At 51.1% G+C, this 22,779-nt stretch overlaps 4 protein-coding genes across 4 annotated transcripts; 1 reads left to right on the top strand and 3 right to left on the bottom strand.

Moving 5' to 3' along the window:
- Positions 1-72: 72 nt before the first annotated feature.
- On the bottom strand, positions 73-3,369 carry LOC100902552 (DNA polymerase subunit gamma-1-like). The gene has a single exon (XM_003743675.2). The coding sequence runs from the start codon at positions 3,367-3,369 to the stop codon at positions 169-171; it is 3,201 nt and encodes a 1,066-aa protein (XP_003743723.1). The 3' UTR covers positions 73-168.
- A 1,255-nt stretch (positions 3,370-4,624) lies between these two features.
- Positions 4,625-8,988, bottom strand: LOC100902412 (zinc finger protein 271). Its single transcript, XM_018639644.2, has 18 exons — positions 8,902-8,988; positions 8,594-8,816; positions 8,401-8,491; positions 8,210-8,286; positions 7,853-8,091; positions 7,606-7,755; positions 7,373-7,486; positions 7,157-7,275; positions 6,972-7,065; positions 6,785-6,899; positions 6,607-6,674; positions 6,397-6,494; positions 6,140-6,277; positions 5,914-6,042; positions 5,527-5,730; positions 5,274-5,441; positions 4,947-5,174; positions 4,625-4,792 (listed from the first exon to the last, which is right to left on the bottom strand). Exons 2-18 carry the CDS (start codon positions 8,758-8,760, stop codon positions 4,625-4,627), a joined length of 2,367 nt encoding a protein of 788 aa, XP_018495160.1. The 5' UTR covers positions 8,761-8,816; positions 8,902-8,988.
- A 2,562-nt stretch (positions 8,989-11,550) lies between these two features.
- LOC100905679 (zinc finger protein 513) lies at positions 11,551-13,993 on the top strand. The gene is made up of 3 exons (XM_003743614.2): positions 11,551-11,790; positions 11,926-12,056; positions 12,912-13,993. The coding sequence occupies exons 1-3, from the start codon at positions 11,632-11,634 to the stop codon at positions 13,120-13,122; spliced, it is 501 nt and encodes a 166-aa protein (XP_003743662.1). The 5' UTR covers positions 11,551-11,631; the 3' UTR covers positions 13,123-13,993.
- A 3,438-nt stretch (positions 13,994-17,431) lies between these two features.
- Positions 17,432-19,010, bottom strand: LOC100905534 (uncharacterized). Its single transcript, XM_003743613.2, has 4 exons — positions 18,871-19,010; positions 18,357-18,673; positions 18,104-18,250; positions 17,432-17,955 (listed from the first exon to the last, which is right to left on the bottom strand). Exons 2-4 carry the CDS (start codon positions 18,525-18,527, stop codon positions 17,746-17,748), a joined length of 528 nt encoding a protein of 175 aa, XP_003743661.1. The 5' UTR covers positions 18,528-18,673; positions 18,871-19,010; the 3' UTR covers positions 17,432-17,745.
- Positions 19,011-22,779: the final 3,769 nt, after the last annotated feature.

Genomic DNA, 22,779 nt, shown 5'->3' with positions numbered 1-22,779 from the left:
TCGGGGTAGTGGAGCTACACCCACGACGACGTGAGAAGAATGCAGCTTTCTTCCTTGGTTTTCCTATTTCCATCAGGATCAACGTTTATCAAAAGACGGGTACTCTCCACACGGAAATTACATCGACGAGTCTGCACAAAACCATCAAGACGTCGTATATACAATTTTCTAGGACTCCTGCACCTGAGTTATTACATTATCATCGGGTTTCCCGGACCCCGCTAATCTATCTATGACCTCATATATATTCAATTTCTCTCCGGGAGCGATACCATAGGTTTCGCGGAGCCCTCGAGGATTGGATGGCGTAACGCAGTCATCCTCCACGTCTTGCCGCAAAACCCGATCGACTGTCACGTGGGGACAAAAGGCTACCGCATAAGGAAGATCGTCCAAGCCGACTCGTTCCGCGAAAAATGACCGCACGAACAAATTCGAGATATGGAGCGTGAGCGCAGCTTTGTAGCGATGCTCAGAAGCGACCATGTACTTTACCTCGTTGTTTGCCGTGAGGACGAGTCGCCCTTCGATATCGAATTCATTGAATAGATCTCTCGTAGACAAGAGAATCAGGTGCTGGAAATCCGCCGCGGAACTTTGAAGCACCCAATTCATTCTGGCCATGGCGTACTTCGAATTGTATAAGACAGCCGGTTCCAAAGCTCTCGTCAGCCCTGCCGAGAGGAATGGCGTCGCGGGTCGGCTTTCGGAGGCTATTTGTTCCAACCTATTGAAGAAATGCGACTCCGAGCCTCCCGTCCAGAGCTTAGTTTCAAACCAACTCTTTCCGTTTGCGAACGTGAGCGCTCGTTGGTATGGGCCCACGGCTCTGACGCTCACGGGTTTGCTCTTCGTTACCGGCCATTGCCGTTCGCCCTTCGTGAGCTTGACCAAATCCTTGGTCCGGAGGAAAGCTTCCGCGTTGCTCATGTTCGGCATGAGTTCCATCAGGATCTTCGTGAGCAGGCCCTGACCCCCGCCGTGCAGTCTTACGAGATCGAGGATTTTCGCTTGTTTTTCTGTGCAGTCGATAATCCGGGCGGTCTCCTGATGAAGTCCGCGGTCGCAGAGCAGCCCCCCATGGATAACCCTCCAGCCGAGCGCCGTCGAGCCGTGCATTTTCGCGCAATCGGCATCTCCCAGGAGCGCGGCGATCCAGAGCTCTTTGGAATCAGGGCTGTCCCCTACGAAATGGAAGCCCTCCGGTGCTTGGACCATGGCCTTGAATTCGGAGCCGATGCGATCCTTAGCCGCATGGCTCGTTGTCGACCACGTTCTGTCCACGGGTTTCCGGTATATTGTGCCAGCTGGCAGAATTCGAGGTAGGATCGCACCTTGATTCTCCGAATTCCAGACCGCCACCTGATCTGAGATTCGGTTACGAACAGTCTTCCAATACGAAGTGTGTTTCATAATGTCGAGTAACTCGGCTATATCTTCCGGGTTGCGGGAGCTCATCCTGGTGCCCCAGTATTTTTCGATAGTCGACCGACTCATGGGGGAGCCCGCGTTGTAAGCGCTGCCCGGACTCCTGGGAAGTTTCTTAAACCTGACGCCTCTCAGTCCGATATCGAATGTAGTCTGCGGATAGTTCGTCTTGAGTTTGGTCTTCTCTGAAGTTGTTGAGTAACGCTCGGCTTCCTGGGACACATCTTTCCAGTCGTTGTCCAATTTCGAAAAGTCGCCGAGGTCGGAGAACTTTTCCTCGGCCTCCTCAGGTCCCGGTGCGCTGCTGGGACTTTCATCTGTTTGCTCTCGTGCGCGGTGCTCATCGATCAATTTCAGGTACGATTCCAGCGGGAAAAATCCACCTTTTCCCTCGGTAGGGCTCTCCCTTGAGCTCGCGTCCCCATCGGAAGACCAAGTCGGGTGGTCGGGCTCAGCTGGGATCAGATATCCCCAGCCCAGTTCGCTGTGGTAATGCACTGGGTATCCGTCCCAGGTGATTCTCAGCAGCTTCGGGACACATCTCTTCCGGATGGAGAAGCTCCACGACTCGGATTCCCAGGCCGGATGTCGAGCTTCCTCGGAATCCTGCTTCTCGTTCAGATCTCTGAACCATTTCGGTTTCCGAACTTGACTGCTTTGGGATTCATCGTTGTTTGCGCTCGCACCCTCGGAACCTCCGATGCCCGCTGCAGATTTCGTTTCGCGCGTCGACCAATCCAGGTCCCAGAGCCAAGGATCCGATCTGTAGGAGTCTCCTTCGAGCATCGCACACGTCTCGTTGGCGATTCGATTAAGGATAGCCGAGCTTCTGGAATCGAGCTCATCGTAGATCTTTCCGCAGTTGTCCAGGTATTTCCTCCAGTTCTCGTTTATTGGAAGGTAGGCTGTGAGAGTTTCTAGGACGCCGAAAAACGTAGCCGGATGCGCGAACTTTTCTCGAAACATGGGTAGCAGCTTGCAGAGCACGTTCCTCGTCGCCAGCACATCCAGGACGCAGTACCTCATTAGGTGTTGGAAATCTTTTCGTACGTCGTCCGAAGTTCCGGTCACGAAAGTGTCTCTCGCCGACTTCTCGAGCTCTCTGTTGCAATACAGGCGGTACACGTCCCCCAGATTGTTCAGAGACGACACGGCGTTCCATTTGATATTTGGGGGTGGTCTGAAAGTGTCAGCGGATATTTGCTGTTTCTTGAGTTTTTCCTCGTAAGCGGCTCTTTTCTTCTTGAGCGACATCGTCATAATTTTCTGCTCGCTCGTTTGGCCGGACACACAGACGTGCATCGACAGGGTATCCAAGAAACGAGTTCCCGTAGTTTCCAATGAGTACTGCTCCCTGATATAGCTCCGATCAAAACCCACATTGTGACCAATAATCACTTGGTGCTTCTTCGAGCCGGCTCTGTCCATCGGAATGAGCGCGTCGGGAGTTACGACATCGACCCGATGGTCACGACCCTCCACCAATGCGGGTGAGCACCACGTATACCAATGTTTCGCGCTGAGAGCCACGGCCATCGCTGGAAGACCGCCCTCGGTGACAACAGTCTCCACATCGAAAACCACGGCATCCTCTCTCGGTGCCCTGACACATCTGAATTTCTTGCCGTCTTCTGAATAACGTACCCATCCTGATTTGAAAGCGAATTCTTCGGGGATTGGTGGGACGCTGGACTGGATGAGCGCGTCGACGGCTGAGATATAGGGTCTGATGTACTTATCGCCGACATTTTGGAAATGTTCCGAGATGGATTTTCCGTTCAAGGGAGGGATTTCGATCTCGGCGTCCGGGAGTCTCGGGGCTTCGAGATCGTAAACTCCGTGATTCTTCAATTGTTCGATACTGCTAGCGATTTTCTCAGCCTCGACCGGTTTCCCCTTGTGCCTCGGGAAAACTGTCTGCAAGAGTCGAGGGGGCAGCATCTGGACACCGACAGGATTTATGCGATGCGGGGTGCTCGCATCCCGAATACTTCGGGACGTGAGTGAGCTCCCGACCCGGAGCCGGCATCTCAGCACTGTCTTCGGATAAAGAGTGAACATTGAGCAGCCTCTCCTCTTCCACTCATTCAATGCAGTCGAATCTGCTACTGGACACTCATCAGGCCAGCTCGGCTGCTAGGCGTTCTGTGATCAGCGGAACTCATTCAAGCCGGGGAAGCGTGTTCGATTCGAGTGAGCGGCACGCGCATTGCGGAAAATCAGCTGTTCGGAGGAAAACAACGGACAGGAATTCGGCTGCTTCTCGCCGCGTAAACAGACCAATCCAATCAGGGCGAGGGTCGGGGAAATGCGCGAACCCGGGGCCCATGATTGATGGAACGAGACCGATAGAAAAGAGGATCATATCAGGGCGCCGCACCCATCATGCATCGAAATCGTCAGCCTCTATACTTGCGAAATCCTCTCCTCATTCTATTCTTCACCGTGATTCGCCTCTATGGGCCATTACTCGAGCTTCCATGAGACCGGACATCCGGAGCCTAGCTGCACGGTTGAGAAGGATTTCATAGGCTCAACCACGTACATGCCACATCATGGTCCGAGACTCGGAGAAGTTTTTATGTCACCGTGGAAAACCAAAAGCGTCTTGAATTCAACTTTGCGAAAGAGTCTGAATACCGCACGTAATATCGCAATCTTCGGTCATATCGAAGCTCTAATTATTACTTATGATTAGCTCCGGTTCCGCTTTGCGCATCCAATGCGGATCTGCATGGCCATTACTGACCTTGCTTCGAGCGTTATGGGCGCTAGTTCGACGCATGCCCATCCCTGTTTTTTGGTGAAACCTCGGACCGTAGGCGACCGGAGTCCAGTACTTCGAGGGGTAGACCGGAGGAAATAGAGGCACAAGACAAATCCCGAAAAGTCTGATGCTTTATTCATCCCGAGAAAGTTGATCGAAATCAGGTTTACTACGCTGCTCATACTCCGCAACCAGGAGTTCCGCAGAACTTTCGGAGAGTGTTCAGAATAGCCATTCCGGTAGATAGGAGCGGTCTTTCTTGGGCGAGGTCATGCGATATACCAGTCCGGAAACTTTCGACTCTCCCCTCAAGCCTCTCATTGCTTCCTTCTGGTGTGTCTTTACCGGGCAGATCCCGACATCGACACGAAATTAAAACGGAGCGTGAAAGCCGTCCTCGGAACGCTGTGAACCCTCTCCGTTGAGCGTTCAGATTACGGAGGAGTCTACCTCCATGACGTCGGCTATTTCGGCCAAGTCGAGTAGATCCGAAGAGGAGGCGATTAGAACGTCAGTGACTCTCGTCGATGTCGGAAGCTCTGGGCATGCTGCCGGGGTTTCGTCAAAGACAGGCGAAGCTCCCCCTTTCCTCGAATCCTGGAAACAAAGAGAGGGTCGTTCTCTATACCCTGACACCGATCCTCCACTAGCAACGATTCGGTGGAAACGAAGAGATCTTCTCCGTTTTCTAGGGTTTTATGCTCTCATCACAGAAAACTCCTTCTTTGGAGTTCCGGAGAATTCCACCCACCTCTCGCTGTTCTGATATTATATGCTCTCTCAACATGTGTCTCGAAAGCGATGATGCCAGTGTGAAGGATTTGCAGCAGTTCGAGCAGGAGAAGGGTTTGAGACCTTCATGAAATCGGAGGTGTATCCTGAACAGATGGGAACTACCGAATCTCATCTCACACAACGTGCATGTTTTCCGCGGCTTCCGGAGACGACACATGGTGTAGATGTGCAGACGCAAGTCGACCTGGAAATCGAGTTCGAAGGCATGAGCGATACTTCACTAGTGAGATTCCTGCGCTTCCTCCCGACGCGTACTCAGTCCAGATCTGAGCCGAAGTCTTACCCGGCGTTTGAAGGTCCGGGAGCACAACGGGCAATGGAAAGATTTGAAGTGTCTATGGGTCGAAACTCTGTGTTTCCGCAGCAGAGCTTCATCGATGAAGTCCTGGCTGCATAGTTCACATCGGAATTTCTCATCCACCGGAATGTTGTGGGCGATCGACTTATGGTTCTGGGAAAGGAAAAGGAGCGCATTAGAATGAATAGCCCATTTGCGGGGGGAGGGAAGATTTATCCCGAGAAGAAGTCTATCGAACCTCCAGAGCGTGCTGATTCTCATAAAGCTTTTGGCACATCTCGCAGATGTGTCCCGTCGAGTTCCGGTGCACGTCCTGGTGAATCTCGAAACTCGAATCGTCCACGAACACCCTCGGACATTGGGGGCAATTGAGGGTCGTCTCTGATGTCAGAGCGTGTTGATGTCGCACGTGCTTAAGAGCTTGGAAACGCTCCAAGAAACCCTGTTCAAAACAGAGCCATGAATGGCGGAATCATTCGCGCATCCCGGCTCGTATATCTCTAGATACCAATTCAAGTTTGCCGCTACAAGATACGTATACCCATTCATGTACATATTATAGAATATTAGAGTGCCATGAGATATACATATTTTTTCACTAGATATGTCGAGTCCGGAGACTCACTTTCCCGCAAACTTCACAAGTGAATGGCCAAATCCCTGTATGACTGACGCGGTGGCGAATGAAACTTTTCCTCGAGTACGTCGTCATCGAGCAATACTCGCACGCGTAATATTTCATCGTGGGCCCGATCTGGAAGCAAATATGGGAGATTGGTCAACATCCTGGCCCTGAGGGGGGAGGGGGGTCCGGAGGCGAATGCTGGATAATGGAAGCAATGGATTCTCACGCTGCCGTCCGGTAGAATCGCTTGACCCTGTTCGTTGACGCTCGGTACCACTTTGTGCCCGTTCAAGAGGTGTTGTAGAAGTTCTCGGGAGGTCAGGAATGTCCGCTCACAGAGATTACATGAGAAAAGCTTGTCGCCCTGCGGATGATCATTGGAGATTTCGAAATTGAAGAAAGAAATTCTGACGAGAAACCGGAAATTTACATGTATATAATACAGATATCAGCTACCGGCGTCACAGAGAACCCACAACTCACCCGTAGATGAACTCTACGCTCATGTCGAATTTTCTGAACTGACAAGGCGAACGTTTTATCGCATACTGAGCAAGGGTACCGCTCCATGCCGTGCTTAGCTGCCGAATCAAGAAGTCGATGAGAAAATATAGAGCAACTTCCTGAAAACTACAAATCTTCCGCCGGAGGTCCCCGAACCGCACAGGAATTCAATGTGAGTGTGGGACATACCTTTCACATGGTATCGCAGAGCTGATTTGGTAGCGTAGCCTTCGTTGCACACTCCGCACCGAATCAGTCTAAGGGATATGCAGATGAACGATTATTAAACGGGAGCGATCAGATATCACTCGTGACTCGCGAGAATAATCTGGAGAAATATTGGGGAATGGCGTTCTGGTTATCTCACCTCGTTGGCGATTCGCTCTCAGGGTGCACAGCTCGCATGTGATCTCGCAGAGACTTCGGGGAGGAGAAGAACTTCGAGCAGAGAACGCAAACCGGTCGTTTCCCGCAATCGTTGCCTGAAGGGGAGTGGCGTCGCGCTGGAGAATCCTCTAGAACTGACCCGAATAAAGCCCGCTTGTTTTACTCACTTTTCGAGAGCATGTGGTTGAGGTATCTCTTTTCCATGCAGAATTTCTTCGCACAATTCGGACATTCAAAGGATCTCAGACGTTCGAGATGTTCCTAGATGGCGGAAATAAGATTCAAATCTTGGACAATAGGTACGGCACGGAGGACGATGGCAAGAACAATTTTTTATCGAGACGCTGCGCACCATCTTGCAATGGGAAAGTAAATCCACGGGCTCATTGTACGTCGCTGGGCAGTATTGGCAACCGAATTTCTTTTGATCCGGCGAAACGGAGGCGGCTCCGATGGCGGACGAAAAATGTACTGCAATGTCGACTTCAATTAGTTCTGAGGAGGGGTGGCCGACACTTTCGCAGGAAATTCGGTGAACTTCAGATTGAGGCAATCCGACATAATTTACCACTGTGTCTCTCCAGGATGTGACTGCGCAAGAGGGCCGGAGTGAGGAAAACCCGATCACATTGTGGACATCGGTCGTTCAGCAGATCCGGATGCATTTTCAGGAGGTGTGCGTCTGCGGAGCGAGTTCGATTTTCAATTTTCTATTCTATTCTCCTACGAGGGAGTATTTCCGGAATCTACTGGAGCTCCTCTCGATGCGCCCCCGCCCCCCTATCATAGACTACAACTCACCGAGTTTCGTCCTCGCGTTGAAAAGTTCACCACAACGCGAGCAGATGATCAGGTCCGCTTTATTTTGATCGATAGGCTGTTTGCGCTCCTCCAGAAGACGTCGAACAGTCACGGGACCCTCTGTTTTCTGAACGAGAATATGCGACTCATCTGAAAAGTCAATAACGAGTCCGTTGTGCGCAATCCACCGGAAACTCGATGATAATGTGGAATTCATGGAAGCTTGAAGATTCTTCCCGTCACTCACTCATGCTCCGGTCATCCATCAATGGTATCTTCCGCTCGGACACGTGTTTCCTCCGGTGACTCGCAAGCCCTTTCACGGAGCTGAATGTCATTTCGCACTGATCACAGCGCGCGACATATCGATCGAGCTGTTTCTCGACTTTCTGCTCGTGCAGTTGGAGATGTTCTTTGAAAGATGCGAGAGTGCTGAAGGGAATCTCGCAGTGTGAACACGACAGCGTGCCGTCAGCGATATGCTCTCTGAAAAAAGTTCGCCTTCAGGAAGTCTGCTGCGAACTCATCCGATACTTGGGCAATACGCAGCTTTCCGGTTGTGTCCCGTATTCGGAAAGGGATCGTCAAGCTCCCTGGAACTCACCGATAGTGAACTCTCAGATTCTGCAGGTCCGCAGCCGTCGATCGGCAAGCGGCGCACTCGAGTGAATCCTCAGGAATCTGCGGAAAAAGACTCTAATCGATGCTTGCTCGCTCGCATCCATCCATTCATTTTAGGGAACCCCTTCTATACTTCGATCAGCCGTCCGACATGCCTCCAGGCTTGAACCACACCTTGACAATGCTGAGTTCCTGCGCTTCCACCGGAGCGTCGAAACCCCCGACCTCGAGTCGTAACGATGGAGTGGAGCCAACTGGTCTGAAACTGCACAACCCGTCCTTGACATGGAACCCAATCGGATTTACTCTCTCAAGCAGAAGATATCGAGAGCTGAACTGAATTCGTCGGAACGATAATGATATGAACCTTTCATGGAGAAGATGTGCGCGAAGGATGTCTTTGACGAAATTGGACTCCCCGTCACACTCATCGACGACTATTAGAACCTGACTCCTGGCCGGCAGGCCTTCTCTGAGGGACAATCGAAACACCCCTGAATTCCGCTGGAGACAAATCTTGATGTTCGCCCCCATGTTCTTGACCTGCGACCCGCCGGAGCGACATAAACTTCTGAGGCGGAGGAATTCGTCTGAAATTTTTTTGTGTATCCCTCGAACGAGTTCCGGTGGTGATAGTCGGTCGACTTGAAGGCAAAATCGGATCTGAAGCCTTACCGGATCTCCGAGGTTAAAACCATGAAGATTTGGAAGGAACAGCCACAAATATCCTTGCAAGCGAAAACATTTTCCCGACATCCAGAGGTTTTTTTCAGAAAGGTTTCTCCATTGGGAACATGCGGACGGAACCGAATGTGCGACTGCATCCGGGAGTCATAGCCCTCGGCCAAGTTCTAGCGGGACCGGGAGGATTTTCGGGACGGATATCAACGCAGTGAGCTCCTGTCCATCTCGTCGCCCGTCATCGTTCCATTCTATGCATCCGATCGCAGCAGCTGAAGCAAGCTGAGAGCAAAGTTATGACGTGAGCGCGAAAGCCAGTGCGACGGTACAGCCCTCTCGTGTATGGTCACGCGTAGGCTCGTCAAGGCGTATGATCGTCCGTATGTGACTTCTCAGGGGACTGCATGGGGGGAGATACATTGGAATAAAATTCCCTTTACGAATCCGGCGACAGGAGAGTGAAAACAATGATTCCAATGATCTCTGCTGATAGCTCCGAATGACTTCAGCGGCCCTGCGCTCTGTTTTTTTTCGAACATACGGTCAATCCATGGTCGAAGGGCCTGTATGATAAGCCTCGTCCGAATCAGCTTCGGTTTACGCCTGAACTACACCGGATAACGATCATTTCACAGTCGAATCAGAACATCAGAACGGATTTCATCTGAAGACTTGATCAGATTGGGTCAGGGCTGGATCCCAGACTCCATCATTAGGACTTGATGACAAGGCTTTCGTCCCTTCTTGCCCGATGCGCTGAGCCCCCGCGGCCCGCGAGTCAGTCGCAGTCACATCGTGGGTGTTCAGTCCATTCTTTTCGGCATAAACAGAGGTGGCACGCCACATGATCTAATTTCAGAGAGAGCGGACATCGCGGTCTCCTCGTCTCCTCCTTAGGAGGGACAGTACCCTCTCAGCCGGCGCCCTGTCGGATCCTCATTCTCGGATCGCCAGGAGATTCTAACCTGGCCGTCATGTTTTCCGGGAAAGTCCTTTTTCGCAACTGAAAAACGTGTATGCCTCTCTCCGAGGAAAAGGATCGACGCGCCTCGTCTTTTTTCCCAAAAAGAGCCGGGTCGCGCCCGTGCTCAAGTGAACGGCGACTAATTATAGTCACGGAATACCCTCCTTCTCTGCAGTGCCCACCCGACCAAGGTTTTTGGTAAGCCGCCATGCTGTGGCCCAATCGTAGGGAAAACGGAGAAATTTTCCGTCCTTCCGTTTCGGGACAAAAAGCATATCAGATCGCACAGAAAGGTGACCGGATGTTGGGAAGGGTGACAGGGCGATTAAGCTACCAAGGAAGCCTCGTCGATCGGGTTCTACGATTGCCGCGGTCCCACTCCGAGAATAGAGGTTGAATTGGCCCAATTCTTTCCATATTCTCCCGTCGCCCTTGAGTTTTTCTTTGCGAGCCAGACTCCTCTCCGTTATCGAGATTTCCATCTGACGGCCTCTGACTGACACAGAGCCACATATGTACCTGCCGCATTGCTTTCTTCCACAGCTGCTAGTCCCACAGATGATGGTCTACTTTCAGCTAGAGAGAGGTTGCCCTTCCCGCCGCCTGCTCATTGTGTTTGCACTTGACTCATCGCTCCGAGGAGAAGCTTCACAGAAAAAATAATCCGTGACCAGAAATCATATGAAATGATTTATCGAACATCGCTCCGTGTAAGGATCACGAAGTCCGTGGAGATCGGGGCATGTCGAGAGGTCCGGTACGCGGGGATCGATCCCGGAAAACGAAAATACCGATCCTCGAAGCTTCTATGAGGAGAGAAGTGCGCGGCGAAGTCTACCGTTAGCTAACGGTCCGGGTGGAGGCCTGGGCCGTTGAGCGCGAACCCAGGAGTTCTCGACCTGTGTGCATTTACGTCCGTGTTGAACCCGAGTTTCTGTGTTGGAGTCGTGTCTCTCCAGGAATTCGCCGGAATCCCAGTTCGTTTTCCGCTTCTGCCCATGGAGCTCGTATCGACGTGTCTCTCGCGAGCACCTCAGCAGCTGACCGCAACGGCTGAACGAACAGGGACATCTGATCGCGCGGATGAATTCTCCTTCGGTAGAGCGATTATGATTCACGGAGCAACCCAAGTCAAGAAATGATGTGATGTCGGCTCCAGCTCGAAATCCGGCTACTGATGACGGTGTACTCTCGCCAAGAACAGTATCTCTCAAGATTCCTCCCTTTGGTTATCCGCCGAGATTGCTTGTGTTGTTCTGGATAGATGACTAAGTCGACTCGAGGGAGTCAGCACGACCCATTGATTGGAGAATAAGAGTTTCGGGAAACGGATGCGGTGTCAGTTTCGGGCAGGATTTTGACGTCTTTATATACCTGCTCCTCGTGAGTCTCGTGAGCGGCTATCTATCGTCACGTGAAGCTTCCACAGAACCCTTCCGACTGAGGGACTCTCGTTGCATAGTTGGTCCTATGCCTGTCGGGACAGGAAACTCGGCTTTTAAACTATGACTCCAGCAGAGTATAGTGGAGTGATTGTGGGGTACATGCTTCGAAAGCTTCCGGAATTAGTCAGTAAGAAATCTTTCTCCTTCCAGACGGAAGTATTCTGGATTCAAATCGACTAAGTCAGAAAGCATGAGGATGAGAACTCTCCAAATGTCAACAATTGAGCGATATTTATTCTCGCTGAGCCTTCCTGCGAAATAAATTCACGCGGTCTCGCTGCGGGTTACGTTCATGAGTTCGAGAAAAGTCCACAGATGATCTATGGTGTCACTGTCTGGGGAGGGACCCGCTCGGAGGCTGATTGGGTTTTCCATGCGACTGATTCCGTTCTCTCTTCATCCTCAGATTGGCTTGTTCCTGATGACGATTGCATCCAGATCAAGACCGAAAGGCCAGATTCTCCTGCGGATGAGGTCAGTCTTGTTGTCTAGAGTTCTAGAGGCCAGAGGGACATATCACATCGATCTGTACTGAACAGTGACTTCCACGGAGGCGAAACTACCTCTGACGTGTGAATCGAGCCAACCAATCCTAATTTTTTCGAACAGTTGTCCGCAGCTGACGCTGGTGAAGGAGGCGAGGGCACCCAGAAGCCCACTCTGGATGCGACCATGGCCTCAAACGGGATATTCTACTGCAACAAGTGTGCTTATTCCACCCGCAGCACCCAAACACTGAGGTTAGTGTCTCTTCGAGAAAACGAAGCAGGCTGGACTCGAATGACGTGAAATGTCCCGAGCGTGTCAGCTTGAGCGGAACACTTCCGCCTCGCGCGAGCTCCCAAGCATGGACACGAGCGAGGTTCTACCATCGGATCGAGGTGAACCGTTCTGTGAGGAGCGCCTATCCGATGAAATGTTGTTCGCCTTCTCCGACTTGTGGTCTTTCGTTGATGGTAGGAGCCGGCGGCTCCGCAAGAAACTCCGACGCCTAGCCCCAGCCAATCCTGTGGGTGCTTTGACTCTATCCGAAGCTCTGTCAGCGTACCGGGAAGACATGCTCAATTGTATTAATAGACAGAAGAATGCATTTCTGAGGCTTATGAACCTCCTCGATGTTGTCGGTGAAGGAAACTCGGAACGGATTGGTGAAGTTTCCTCCTGTCGGGGCTCCCAAACTGGGATCAAGCCCAGTCTCAGATTGCCGAAGAGCTTACGTTCCGTCGCGGCGATGGAGAGGATGCTTTGTGCGTCTTCGGAGACTCCCTCGTGTTCGCCTGAGCCAGAATCATTTCTGCAAGAGCCGAAGATAAGCCCCGCGGGAACTGAGCGAGCGCGCGATGATTCATCCATCCGACTTGAAGTACCACACCGCGAATATCATCAATCATGACATCGTCCGGCATGTTGGGTCTTAGAAATAAAAAAAAAGTTTTTGCCATATAAGACGTTTTGGAAAAAGGAAACCCCAGATCGGAAACCCTTCGAGACCTCCGTGTTCTAAGACGGAGCATCTCTCACGGACGGAGCATTCGAAGACTCCGTGCCCTCATTCCTTCTCAAAGACGCCTCTAACCCCCCGGATAATGTTCCAGGTATCACATGTACAAGCACCAGCCGCAGGTGAAGAAACCGTTTCAGTGTCCGTTCTGCCCTTTCAACGCGTACATGAGATCCCATCTTGGCAATCATCTCCTAATCCATACGGGCGAGAGACCGCAGCCATGCCCGAAATGCCCTTATCGGGCCAGAGAAAAGACCGCTTTGAAGAGGCATCTCCGCGCGAAACACGGCGTGTTCTCGTGAGAGCTCCTGCGGACTCCCCGAATGAACCCGTGGTATACTCGTGCATTATTTCGACATGGAAGCGAAGGAAGCAGAGAGACGATCACAGCTCACCCGTGGTGAACGAGTCGGCTGAGAAGTCGCAGAAGACTGGCGCACGACCAACATATCGGCTGGAGCGAAAGAGCTGAAGAAGGGGTCTGAGATATCCCTGCGGTAGTGGGCGATCCTTGAAGACCTTCAGATATCACCTTCGGCTGTTCATCAGACCTACTTACGCCTGGACCCGTCATAAGGATTCGAGAGACTGCATTGGAATGCAATCGGTGTTACAGTTCTTCCGAAGCCGAGGAATGATCCGAAGTCTTCCCGGCCTCACAAGTCGTTCGCTTTCTCGGCCTTGAATACGAGCAGAACCCGAAGTTCTCTGTTATCTAGGGGAGAAAGGTGTCATCTGATCCGGATATTTGTCGTGTGAGCGGTCGCAGTTAGCGGTCGCTCCACGAATTTACTTATCATGACCGTGCTAGTCATTTAGCGACCAAAGATTAGTTCTTTAATCCGGATTCCCTCGAAGTTACAATCATTTTACATGAATGTGAGGATCGCATCGAGGTGAGTATGTGGCAAGACATTATTTCTAATCGCAAGACGGCCATATCGTGCTGCTTCGCGGGATGTGAGCAGCATGTTCGCTTCATCTGCCCGGGATGAGAGTTTTGTATGTCTGTTGTGCGTGAGGACACAAGGAATTGCTAGTCAAGAGAATGAAGCCCGATTAGCGAGTGGGAATCACCAAAGGATTATTTTTAAGAAAATGAGATCTATCGTTCTGAAGAGTGAAGAAAGTCATTAATATACAAAAATTAATAAATCCATGTGAAGGTTGGGAGGAGACTGATTTCTTCATGGCTTGACGTCCCATGAGCACTCGATCTGGAAACAATTGCTCTTCCCGGCCGCTGATCAGGGAGACGGAAAAGGAGCACTTTCTCCGAAGTCGAGGACAGGCATCGGACGTTGAACCGCGCGACGATCGCAGACAGTTTCCGTCGGGCTTCAAGTCGAAGTCTGGGCACTAGTTCCGCCTACTCTGTTCATGCTAATTTCACTAAGTCAGCAAAAGATGTTCCGTCGTCCATGGTGCAATAATCGTGTTTGCCGTCTCTCCGCTGGCTGGAGTCCACTTCACTCCACCCACCCGGATGGCCGGAGCGAGGCGTCCCAGCCGTACTCCGCTGGCAGGTTCGCATTTCAGCTCGAGGCCGGAACTGAGAGCTCTGCGAACGAAATGGCAGACATCCTCAACGAAGACGTGATTTCCCTCGAGGACTTCTCTCGTTCGAGACCGCTCTCGCGGAAGTCAAGCGGTTTGCCCGCGATCTTCCTCGCCCCCCCACCATCATCGTTTCGTGCTCTCGACGTACTATTGAAAATTGTCGGAGTGTGGCTCGTCGATGGACCTCTACAGGTGTGGCAGACCGCTCTGAAAGTGATCTCGGGATTAGCCGTAACCATCATCATCTCCTCAATGTGTTTTTTCATGACTCTGGAGATTGTCACTATGAAACAGGAGAGCAAAGACTCTTCGGCTGACATCGCGACCGTGCTCTTGAAACTCTGCGACGCGGCCGCCCACGTACGATGCAACTATTCCCTGTGGAAATTCGAGAAGAAACTCGCCAAATTGTTCCAAGGAATATCGTCGTGGAGGTTTTACAAACGGGACTTTTTCTTGCTGGCCTTCTTGTGTGCTTCAATTCTGGTGACTATAATTCGCACGAGTCTGATTTACAAATCCACCCATGCAAACAACACGCTCGCCGCTTTCCTCGAGGAGGATATCTACCAGATCGGCGCCTACATGAGCTACGCTCCCGTTCAGCTCATATGGCATTACGCGATGATCCTCTACCTCATACTGACTTGGTCGATTATCGATGAAGTAGGCGAAACTACGGCGCAGCTAGCGAGAGAGATCACGTTCAACGACTACATCGACTACAACCGGCTGTGTCTGCAATCGATGCGTTTCCGCGCGACAATCAGAACGAAAATTTCCACCCTGAATCAAATCTTCTCGTTCCTGGTGCTGGTTCTGCACTTGCGGATCTTCATGTCGGTTCTGACTTCGCTGCGAGAAATCGTCGCCAAGAGCTACCTCGAGGGTTACGCATGGATTCTCGAAACTCTGTTCCTGTTGTGCGGAATCACCGCCTATTCATGGACCAGCAGTCGACTGATGAGGACCTTCCACGCCTCGGCCGATGATATTGAGCTTTTACTGGTCAAGAGAAACAACTGCAATTTCCCAATGATTGCCGAGGTGAAGAAAATTCTCGATTTCGACCCATCGAGAGACGCTCTCACCATATGGGATTCGTTCATTTTCTCCAAGGGAACAACTGTCACCATACTGGTTGGTATGTTCTCGTTGATCGCCATAATCCTTCAATTCGACCAGGAGTTCCGAACACAGCTCGAACACCCAGCTCCGCAGCTGGAAACGGTTCTCTTAGCGATCAATGGCACGGATTTCAACGGTACGGCCTCCGGTTGATGTAAAAAGTAGGTACGTGATATTCTGTCCGAAATGTGGGGAAATTAATTCTATATCCCCCGAACGAAATCTTGACTCAATAAAGGTAGCGTCGGCCCGGGAAAAAATCAATGGGCAAGTTTTTTCCCCTCTCCCTAATGATTTCCGGAGCTCATCGAGCGAAGACACACCTCCGGATTCGCCTCGTACTCGTTTATTCATCGTTAGTATTCATATTCATCGGAGTAAGTACACTGATAGTGTATTTTTGATTCCTCTCTCATCTTTTCGGTTCCTTGAGGGATCTCGTGAACTCGTGATCGAATTGGAGCACGATTCCCACGAAGGATACAATACCTCCGAAAAAAGTAACAACAGATGCATGGCAAAGCACAAATGAGTCCCATATTAGAAGAGCATCGCGCGTGACATCGAAACTCAGAATCCTTCCGATCTCTGAGATCATCAGAACGTTTTTCGGCGCCTCCTCAACCATTGCCGACTTGAAGCGGTCGACCGAGTCCCGCAACGCGTTTTGAAGACTAGTTCCCCCCCAGGACAGAATGAAAATCTCCGCTGAGAAGTGGATCAGAGCGATCGCGGCTGCAGCGAGTTCGAAGGGTCCTGCTTTTTGTTGAGCTCGGAAGAATATGCTGATCGAATAGAGCAGTAATTTGGCGTAGTGGAACAGCAGCATTTTCGAGAAGACCCGATTGATGATTGCCACCCGGGCTCGGAAGTCGGCTTTGAGGGTGAAGGCCCGATGACACATTTTTTTCAGGTCGTGTCCGTTTTCACCGTTCAGGAGGACGATTCCGCAATGAGCGATTTTCTCGGGGAAAGCCTTCACCTGGTCGATGAGTTCCATGACGAGTACCACGTACAGGCTCAAGGAGAGGTTCCACATCACTCTCAGCGGGGTCATGACGGCACTGTAGTGCAGAACTCTGAAACAGTAGCTCACAGGACGGAAATAGCACCTAGCGAAGCGCAGAGAAGCTACAGCTGCAGTCAACGAGATAGAGAGCACAATTGACACCGTCAGAGCTCTTTTGTGTTTCTGAAGGGTTTGAGTTTTCAATCTGCGGAACGTAATTCCCAGCACTCGTTCATTAGTGCGCAGCTCGTACACCAGGTAGATATGCGAGAAGAACTCCAAGATTTGAAGAGGGAGGCGAGCGAGCTCCGTTGAAGTTTTCTGTTGCTTCCTCTCTGAGCTCGACTCCACCAGTCGCGCCATGTATCTTGACATGTAGAACACTAGGCTTATGCAGCATATCATCAACACGACCGTGGAAATTCTCCTGTAGCATTGATGCCAGGATTCGGCTCGCCCGAGAAATATTCCGAGGAAGCCAAAACAGCGACGCAAAATCATAGTCGTCTGTTTCGACTCGCGACACTCTCGTGGTTTCCCAATCGCCGTCGACGGACCAGCGGAACGCTCCGCCGCCGAGCGCATGGTCGAGACTCGTTTCGGCCGAGTCTCATTACGGGAAACCGAATCAAGGGAAAGGGTGCGAACGACCGGAGCTTGTCGTGGTGCAGACGAAAAAAAATCCTGTTCTCGATCCAGGACGCGAGCCTGCCAATTCAATCAACCGAGAGCATCCACCGGAGTCCTGCTTATCCTTCGGCATCGTGCTTGATGGGAGGAGTGTCTCCCAGATAAGCGTCGAAACTCGGCCGTGTTCCCCCGATTGGTCTCGCGAGACTCACAGAGAAACGGAAGCTCTTTCTCGATAGCGTACCGAAGTTCGGAAGGGAAGAAAAATTGAAAATCTGCGCCTCGGCTGATTCATTGGGGGAGCTCATTTATTCCTTCCGAAGAATCACAGATAGGCAGCGTTGTTTTTGCGAGCGACGATCCACCACCGAGATCGGGCATCACAACGGAAACCTTCGGAGTCCAAAGGAATCACTAGAGTTGGTCCCCATAACACACAGACTAATACCCTTCCAGGTCTGCCCTTTGGTGGTGATATACAGTATTATGTACATATGAACAGGGATCATTCCATGCTGCGTGCTCATTGCCGAGTCGAAATTTTGCGGTACAAATACTTTTGAAAAATTCAGTCGATGTTTGATCTCAAATGAAAAAGTCATTGCGACTTTCTCGCGAGGTGCCGCTCGTAGATCTTCTCTGCACCCGGGTACCTCATGTCGCAATGTTTTTCCTGCGAAAGTTTTCCGCTCTCCACGTTTCTCTTGCTCCCAACGTGGATTAGAGCGAGTCCGATGATGATGATGACGCTCCCCAAAGCCCAGACCAAGGTGAGACGTTCTCCGAAAAATGACTGTCCGAAAATGGCCTGGAGAAAAATAACTCGGATGAGTATCTGACGGAGCGGCTGAGAGCTTTGCGAAGGAGTTTTCAAACTGCTTCGATGATCGGGGTCTGAATAATTCGGTTCCGAACAAAACATCGGAACATGCATGAGGACGACCGTTATCGCTTACAGAGCAGAAGAAGTTCGCCGCGAGGTTGACAACGGTCACTTCGACAGTCGAGGAGCTTGACCGGAGAGCTTTCGTGAAGATGGTCCACATCAGAGCATTGCAGGCTATCATCGACAATAGGAAGCCTCCTCTCACCAATGACAGGATCTGTAAGAGGAGAGGAGCTCCGAATTATGGATACTCGGAATTTCGGAATGAAGCACCTCGCTTCTCGCTTCCGCCAAGGAATTATCTTCAGAGAAAAGACACTCACGCTTTCACACAAATAGAAGGCTTCGATCTGTGTCGTTTCGAACCAAGCCGAGAGGACGGTTTGACACATCGCTGCGGCGCGATCGCTCGCCATGCCGAGTTTACCGAGTACACTCGAAAGGGATGCAAGAAAACCAGACAAAAGGGAGAAAACAAGACTCCGAGACGCCATGGTCTGTGAGATTCCGGTGCTTCTCAGGACGGCTCTCCGAAATTCAACTCATGTCATGATGGATTCCTCATTGCAATAGCTGTATCCGAGCTCGAAGGTAGATGCTTTACACTTGGGACTCCATCTTGATGAAAGGCGGTGAAAACCTGCGTCGGGGGGAGCATGTTCTTCCTTTACAGAGATATGTGCTTGGCTCTCGACTGGAGGTCTTCTAGAGACTCCACAATCGAGTTATCGAATTCCTTAAGCAGCCCCCGCCACCCTCCTCCTTGATTACCCGCTACTCTGGGGGTCTTGAGACATCTCTCGCTCAGCTCATGTTGAATCCTCCTCATGTTCGTACCTTTTGCCAATCCGCAAAGAAACCGGTGACCCTTCGCAAAGATTAGAGTTCAGCCCGGAGACATACGGGAGACGCACGCATACGAGAACCCGGTAAGGACCTAGAGCTGACGGCCGTAGAACACGAAATCTGCCAACATATGATCGAAGGAAATGATGCTGGTGATCTTTACCTGAGGATGGATCGAGTTCCGGCCTCCTTTTCATGATCAGTCATTGTTCTTACTTCTCATGGTAGCAGCTGGCCAATCTTCTGGGGACATAGGATGGCGTTATGGCGTGGGTGAAATCCGGATGAAGAAGCAAAGTCGCTGCGATTTTCGAGAGACGAGTTCGCCGAGCGAGATTCCCGGGTAGGTAGCTAAGTTTTGAACTGCAATGCTCAAGGCCGGGATCTCGATAGCGAACGGGAATATCAAGTATTGGGCCCGTGATCCCGGCTACGCTCTCGACTTCAAACGAATGATAATCGATGCTGAAATTTTCGGTGCGAGCGCCAAGGCATTCGCCTTCATGGCAATGGATACCTGAAGCTATAGTCTCGATAGGTGGATCGTTATGATTGAAGCTCCGAGCGCTCGATAGACATTCTAATCCTCCTTCCAGAGCTGGCCGCCAACAGTCTTAGGCTGCGCCGCTGAATGTTGACCGGCATATTTTTTTGCATTAGTCTCCGATGGCCTGAAGACTCATCAGTGATGACTGACTGAGTTCCCGGAGATGGCGCCATCGGCTTACATATCGATCTCTGTAGGCAGCAGCTCGACGCTTTGGTATAAACCTACCTTTCGCGCCGTTGCGGAACTTCTGCCCGAGATCGAGCCGCTGCTGACGACGCTGCTCATAATTCCGGGTCGAAATTGGCGATTCCCATTCCTCCAAAGACACATACCCCCTTGTATTCATATAATGTTGTGTGAATAAAGAGCTATGAAAACCAGGAAATTTCGGAAATTTCCATTTATTCTGGTCCTTTTGACTCACAACAGGTTCCCGATCTACACCACCCAAGTTAACACTCAATCAATCCTCATTCTATCTAGAGATGAATAAATCAAATGAGGGGACTCCGAAGAGCCCCACCGACTTGTCCTTTCCATGACGCGGCTTGGAACAGGTGATATGCCTCCACTTGAGGGAGATGCAAAACGAATGCTTGCGTCGACATGGAAGATAGAGAAATCGAAGAGCGGGACTGAATCCACTTCCGAATGACCCGTCCGCATCGTTACACTCCTTCTCGAGAAAACGTGTTAATGCACCGCTGTTTTTCAGCGACGGACGATGCCGACGAACTCGATCTTCGTTCGTCGACACGCCGCATTGGACAGTAAGAAAATCTATATAAAGATGAGGGGTGAGAGCACGGAAGGGTCTTCAACCCTCTGTCTTCTGAAGACCAGCTGCAGAATTTTTCTAAGGGAAAAAAACCCCGTTTCTCAGTGACATATCTACATTGCTATAATGGCAGCGGGGGACATCAACGAGGATGCGTGCGGAATCCTGCAAGGAAAACTTAATTAATTTACATCTTGTTGTGTTTGAAAACGTTTCACATACTCGTCTCGAGATCCCTCCGCCTCAAACCCTAGTTATTCAGATTCCCTTCTTCCAGACGGACGGGTACATCTCATGACCGTCAGGCGCCTCTCGAAGACGATACGGATCCAAAATCCGCGATTCTCATAAAAATCATACGAGCTCCATTCATTTTTGGCATGCACAGTCGACGCCGACTTACAATATGCTTCGCTAACGTTCCCACCAATCATGACCGATTTCGTTGATGTCATTGTGCGGCATCGGCATCATATGCTGTTTCATCCGATTCAGCTGACCGAAATAACCCATGTTGCCATAATATCCGTACTCTGCATTATGGTACGATGGATGCTGCACCGGCGGTAGATAATGGTACCCTGGAAAGCGAGATAGTAGGATTCGGAGACTAGATCTTCCCCGACAAGTCGTCAGGCGTCGATTACTCCAAGGATAGTCCAGTCCCTTGTACCCGGAGCCTCACGAGAATGATTTGATTTTCGCCATACTCAGGGACTTGTGACGCATTGACTGGTATTTGCTCACCTTTCGGGACTCGATCCTGGTGTCCAGGATAATAAATCACTTGTTTGACAGGGTGTCTTCCCACAGGCGGTAGCGGCAAAGGCGGAACTGGGAACGGGGAAAGCGGAGACCTCACAATGCCGTATCCCACGATGCCCATGCCGCCGGCGGCCGCAGCTCCCAATATCGGGCCGAGATGAGGGCCGATGTGTTTTGTGATTTTGTAGATGTGCTCTGCAAAAATGAATTTCTCTTTGAAAACGCTTGCACAACTCTGATCAAGTGGGAGCATTGTCTTTTACATTCGATGGCTGTTCGGAATCAGTTAGATTCCTTCCACTCCGCTGACTCCGGACGGTGACGCGGAACCGAGTCCGATCAAAATTCATGGCCGTTCCACTGAGAACAATACTTCCGACGATGTCAGGTATGAGATGGCGTGAACGCATAGATGCGGAGAAATTGACGCGGTTTTATACACTGTGATTGCGGTCGCTCGTTTCGTTTTCGTTTCGGTTATGTCTCAACGCGGAATCTGTCTGTCTAGACATTTTTTCTAAGTTTGATAGAGCATTCTTTCGCGTCGTACGACCCTATGGGGTGGTGGGTTCCAGACCAATCATTCCCTCCACGATCCAATTGTCAGGAGTTCAGATTCAACATATTGATCTTGAGAATGTAGTAGAATATCCAGACGATGGGAGCTTCCGGAGAGGTTGCCTGAGGGAACTAAAAACTCCTTCGGTACCAAATTTGATCGCCCGCCAGCTTGGCGACGTCGAACAACCGATCACGATGATCGTGGAGAGGCAACGGAGCAAATCTGAATGCACCATTTTTCCGAGGTGAGCATTCTTCCTCGATTACCTCGTTTTAAGCGTGAACTTTTCAAAGGCAATAATGCGAACGATCTTACGAAGAATGTCGAGGGGATGTCGCAACGGGCGCACCACGCGAAGCAGAATCGACGGCATCCCAAACTTTCCGGCTTTAACTTAAACATGCTCTTGGCGGAAAGTGTTGTTGACATGTGAAGTCGCCACCTTCTATGAATACGCGGGAGCGGAACAAAAACGAGAGAAAATGACTCGTGTCTCGACTAGCGGGCGAATGGACTATTATCGAGGCTCATTCCGGATTCGTGGAAGATATCACGATGAATAATATGATCGCAACGTCGGCGCCGCAGCCTCGCGTTTCCTATGGGGAACGGCCGCTCGGTCGATTAGCGGCTATCAGAAGTTAACGGTGCTGACGCCTCGTTTCTGGCCGGCTGCCCCAGGAGTCGTCGCGGTTGATGAGCGGATCACGCAAACGAGTCATCAAGATACGATGTCGCGATACAGAATGTCCCTGCTCCGATTTCTGGCCGGAGCCATTCGGCCGCTGTTTACGTGAACCGAGGAGACAGTGTCTGGTGAGTACTAGGCGGGGGCACGAGAATGTCGCCTGTCTATCGTGGTGAGTCTGCACTGCCAATCGTTTTGTTTACTGAGAAGACGCGGGGGAGAAGATTCTGTGAAAAATAAGCCGGAGAAGACACTTCGCGAAACATGCGATAGCTTCACCGGCTGGTGGTGGTGCGGGTCCCTTGGCTTGTCAACGATGACGAAATCGATCGTTTTGCACAGCGACAACAACCGCTGGACTGGAACCGACACCGATTTGAACTTCGGAATGTCACACTGACGTCCGTTTTAGCGTTGGCCGAATTGAGTGTGAAAGCGTTCCGATCCAGCCAGCTCGATGTATGATGGGTCCGGACCCGGCCAAACTACCCCATGCATTAGGAAATCGTCGGATCGAGGTGTCGGTCGCGCCGATCGCGTTTCCCAATTGCTCGTTA

The sequence above is a fragment of the Galendromus occidentalis genome, unplaced genomic scaffold, assembly GCF_000255335.2.
Source record: "Galendromus occidentalis unplaced genomic scaffold, Mocc_1.1 scf7180000077450, whole genome shotgun sequence".
Lineage (NCBI taxonomy): Eukaryota > Metazoa > Arthropoda > Arachnida > Mesostigmata > Phytoseiidae > Galendromus > Galendromus occidentalis.
This window is presented reverse-complemented; position numbering and strand designations above follow the sequence as displayed.